Below are 5,056 nucleotides of genomic sequence, written 5' to 3'. Positions count from 1 at the left end.
AGAGAGTGCCGAGAATACAAAATTTCAGGCATTACCTCTCACCAGCACAGACAACGCAGTGGCCGACAGCCTTCACATAACGACCGAGAGCAACGGCGTTTGCGTAGAGTTGACAGAGCTAATAGACAAGCAACACTGCGTGAAATAACCGCAGAAATCAATGTGGGACGAACGACAATCCGTTAGGACAATACGGCGAAATTTGGCGTTAGAGAGCTATGGCAGCAGACGACCGACGCTAGTGCCTTTGCTAACAGCACGACATCGCCAGCAGCGTTCCTCCTGGGCTCGGGATCATGTCGGTTGGACACTAGACGACTGGGAAACCACGGCCTGGTCAGATAAATCCCGATTTAAGTTGGTAAGTGGCACAGACACAGCGAAACCATGGACCCAAGTTGTAAACAAGGTACTGTGCAAGCTGGTAGTGGCTTCATAACGCTGTGGGTTGTCTTTACATGGAATGGACTGGGTCCTCTGCAAGGCAGTGGTGGCCTCATAATGGTGTCGGCTGCGTTTACGTGGGATATGTGTGTGAAATCTTATGGGACTTAACTGCCAAGGTCATCAGTCCCTAAGCTTACACACTACTTAACCTAAATTATCCTAAGGACAAACACACACACCCATGCCCGAGGGAGGACTCGAACCTCCGCCGGGATCATTACGTGGAACGATCCGACTGAACCGCTCAATGATTGGAAACGGTGTTTTGGCTATTTGGAGACCATTTGCAGCCATTCATGGACTTTATGTTCCCAAACAAGAGTGAAATTTTTATGGATGATATTGGGCACGAAATCAGACCGCTTTTGTTCGCAATTGGTTTGAAGAACATTCTGGACAATTCGAGCGAATGATTTGCCCAATCACTTGGCCCGACGTGAATCCCATCGAACATTTGTGGGACATAATCGAGAGGTCAGATCGTGCACAAAATCCTGCACCGGTAACACTTTTGCAATTGACGGCTATAGAGGTAGTGCAAGTGACATCCAACAACATGTTGAGTTGCTGCACTACGCCGGACAAAAGAAGTTCCGACACGATATTAAGAGACATCCCATGACTTTTGTCACCTTAGTGTATACTGATAAAGATTTTTTTATCGTGTCCATGACCTTCTTCCGTGACAGCATCCTTTCAATTAACGGAAGTCTGACACATGCATCACCTGGAGCTGTCCCTGCGTTATCATTCCAGTTCGTATGCATACAAATTATTACAGCAAGAATTTGTATGAGTTGGCTGACTTCTGTTGTGACTCATTGATATTGCAGATGAAGCCATTTACTTTTCTGCATGTTGTGGAGTTGTAAGGGGTCCGCAGGCCCTTACTACTAAGTTTGCGCTCACACAGGTCGACAGTGCAACTATCGATTAGTGTGTCAGGTCGCGAGAGCGAGAGTGGAGTAGTAGTCAGTGTTGCGTTGGGTAGGCGGGCAGAGAGCTGTGCAGAAGCCAGCAGTTGAAATAATGCAAATTACCGACAAAGGGAGTGGCCATCGCCGCGGTTTAACCCCTTTGTGTTAGTATTATACGGGAAAGTGAGAAAGTATAATTAACAGAGTGATTCAGTGATATTTATGTGCCGTTATTGAGATTCCGCGTCTACCGCGCCGGCATTATTTGGATTACAGTGTTGGATTACAGTGATTGTATTTTGCGTGTGACGATTATGTATAGCGAGGAAGCCTGTGCTGAGATTAGCCGTTATTAACAGTGTATTGACGAAGGCAGTGGCTGTCTCCTTATCTTTGTGGGATTTTGATAAGAATATAGGTCTTGTTTAGTGAAGCTGTGTTTGTTGTTCTTCTTGCCGCCAGACAGTACATTATTACAATATTTGCGAAGGACAATATGGAATGTAACATCTCCTGAGCAGTCCAATCCGATTGCCAGCCCCATTAGGTACACGGTCACATTAATTGACTACTTAATTTGGGCTGCTATTCAGATCCCGAACGAACGGGCTATAACAATAAACATAAGGGAGTGTTACACCCTTGGCTTACCGTGAAAGGACAAGTGCAATTTTCGGACGAATCGTAATGAACAATAGGTAATTTTACCATGCTTAAAGCAAGAAAATATTTTTTCAATTTGGATCGAGACAGAGTAAGAACTGTAAAATCGCGACAAGGAACAGTGCATTTTTTGAACATTGCGAAGTAATAGCATCTTATGATTGTGACTAAACTGTTTTTTCTTGCCATATTAAATAGAACAATAGTGTCAGTAAACTGTGTTGTAAAGTGCAAATGCGTGAATTCGCGCGAAAAAACTGTGAAAAGTGAACACTAAAGAGAGACACGTGTGAACATTAATATAGCAAAACGAACCGATAATTGGTCACGAAAGTTTTTAAAGAAGTGTTTAGCGGTAGTATTTTGACTGAAATTGCTTTTTGAACAGTGAAAATCGGACAGCTTCGTGTGGACCCATAAACTGTTATGCAGACGACAATGTGTTGTGGCGACGCAATTATTGAATGACGTCACGCAGACCCGTGTAGCAGTTGCACCAAAGAGCTTCGATCCGCGAGGTGATTTCACACGACACCCCACCACGGAGCGGCCGGCTGAGCGACGCGACTTCGAGACACCGAGCGCAGTACCGGCATCTAGCGGCCGAACTACAAACTACGCCCGCCTGCAGCACCACGGAGCGGCCGACGGAGAACTACGTCGTCTCGCCGCAGATCTTCAACTTCACGCAGCTCCAGCGGCAGTACAGCGCCACGCCCACCTCAAAAGTCAAAACATCGCGACTCGCGGTAACGTCAGTTGGTGAGTGAAGACGACTGGTTGACATAACATTAAATTGCAGTGTGCAGTCTTCGCGATAAATAAACAGTTTTTAACTGAATTTCACATTAGGAAAAGTGCCCAATTGCAGTAATTTCCGAAAAGTTTGCGAAACATACTCTGAAATATAGCATACTTATTTATGCACACTGCACTGTCTAAATGATAATTGTTTTTGGGGATGTTACATTTATAGATTTTATGAGTGTTGTGATTTATCTTGTTTAGAACATTTTTACATAAACTGTGTATGTGAAAATTGATAGTTGAAGTTGTTGAGTTTTGAGAGTTGTGATGTTCGGTACTCATGCATGTTGTATCATTTTGGGGATCAACTGAAAGGACTGCAGATACTGTTTGATTAGTTTCATGATAATTAGGAGTGTTTTTGGGTTACTAGAGTTTATTTTGTATTACGTGCCTGTGCATTAAAAATAAACCAAACATGTCTACTGAAGATAAGCAGGTCTGTGAGGCAGTAGTTGAAAGGAAAGGGATAGGACAGGAAGACAGAGATGATTCAGGAATCAGTGATTGTGGAGTGTCATTGGATAGCCCATTAGCACATTCCACTAGTTATCCCGAGACACCGGAACAAACAACGAGAGCTAGGCCAGTTTCAGAGGATGCAGATAAGTGGTCGATGTTGGTAGACTTGATAAAGAAGACTAACGAATCACTAAAAAGTTTACAAGAAAATAACGCATCACTAAAGGAAGATTTACAAGAAAATAGAGAAGAGGAAAGAATATTCCGAGAATCAGTAGAGAAAGGTTTACAAGAAACGAGAGAATCACTAAAGGTTTTACAAGAAAATAACGCATCATTAAAGGAAGATTTACAAGAAACTATAGCACAAGAGATCAAAACATTGCAGATGAAGATGGAATGTAATCTGAAGAAGGAAATGCAGGAGCTACAAGAACGACTGAAGATGGACATCAACGAGAAAGAGAAGAAGCTACAGAAGAGCATAGACCAAGTCCAGGGAGACGTGGAGAAGGTGGAAGGAAAGTTAACAAAAAAGATGGAAGACGATATTGAAGAAACGAAAGCCAAATTGGGAGAAAGAATCAACGAAGTGGAAACAAATTGCAATCATCGAATCGCCGAGGTGACGCAGATGCAGAAACAATGCAATGAGGCGGTTAAGGGGATAGGAGATAGGCAAAACCAACTGGCTGTCAATCTGAGAAATGCTATAGCCATGCAACGAGAAGAGGATAACAAGAGAGTGCAGCAATTGGAGAGCAAGACAGAAGAAATCGATAAACGAATTAGCAATGCCACCTTAACCGTTGGGGAAGGTAAGGTCGTTACATTGATGAGCAGTGATAATCGGTGCATCCAAAGTAATACAGGGCAGAAATTTAGACCGAAAGGAGGGTTCCACCCAATGATATTTATGAAATGGCTAAAAGGAGTTTTCCCAGCACATCTTAAGGACTCAGACAAGATTCAATTTGCAATAGATAGAATGGAAGGTGAGGCCTTCACTTGGGGAGTCAGGAAGAAGGAAGGGACTATTAGTTATGATCAGTTTGAAGAGGAATTCTTGAAGAAACACTGGTCCACGAGTCATCAATGTGCAGCAATTGAGGACCTACTCCATCGCAAATCACTTAGTACATGGAGGGGAACGTTGAGAGAGTTTGCCGAACATTTGTGGGAATTGAAAGAGACCTTGGAACAACCCCTGAGTGATAACGTAATGATATCGGCGATAAAAAGAAGATTGAATCAGAAAATGCAAGAAACGATATCTGGGAGCCTAATTAAAAATAGGGAGGCCCTGATGGAGATACTGGAACAGTTGGAATCTGTTCGGTCACAGGGACACAATCAAGCTAATGATCAAAACCGAGGGGGAAGTAATGACCCAAGGAATCATTTTGGTAATTCGTCTAATTATAGAGGAAGAGGTGGCAGTCATAGATACAGGAACCATGGTGGTGAACGTCAATGGGGAAATGATTGGAGAAGGAGTGAAGAACCAAGAGATCGTGAGAGAAGATGGGATAGGCGAATGAATGACACAGTGCATATAGAAGAGGGAAGTAATGACCCAGGGAATCATTTTAATCATTCATCTGATTATAGAGGAAGAGGTGGAGGAACCGAAGAAAACTGAAGCACACTCCAGGTGAGGTCCGATCAAGAGTGAGGGCTACAAGGACCCGAATAAACCTGCTAAGATATATTTAGGACATTTAATTGTAAAACGGACATTTAAAAAGGGAAAATGTTTA

At 43.2% G+C, this 5,056-nt stretch overlaps 1 protein-coding gene across 1 annotated transcript; it reads left to right on the top strand.

Annotated features, from left to right (window-relative positions):
• The first annotated feature begins 3,450 nt into the window (after nt 1–3,450).
• Nucleotides 3,451–4,837, top strand: LOC126252649 (M protein, serotype 5-like). The gene is made up of 2 exons (XM_049953552.1): nt 3,451–4,114; nt 4,722–4,837. The coding sequence occupies exons 1-2, from the start codon at nt 3,451–3,453 to the stop codon at nt 4,835–4,837; spliced, it is 780 nt and encodes a 259-aa protein (XP_049809509.1).
• Nucleotides 4,838–5,056: the final 219 nt, after the last annotated feature.

Source organism: Schistocerca nitens, chromosome 4, assembly GCF_023898315.1.
Source record: "Schistocerca nitens isolate TAMUIC-IGC-003100 chromosome 4, iqSchNite1.1, whole genome shotgun sequence".
NCBI lineage: Eukaryota > Metazoa > Arthropoda > Insecta > Orthoptera > Acrididae > Schistocerca > Schistocerca nitens.
This window is presented reverse-complemented; position numbering and strand designations above follow the sequence as displayed.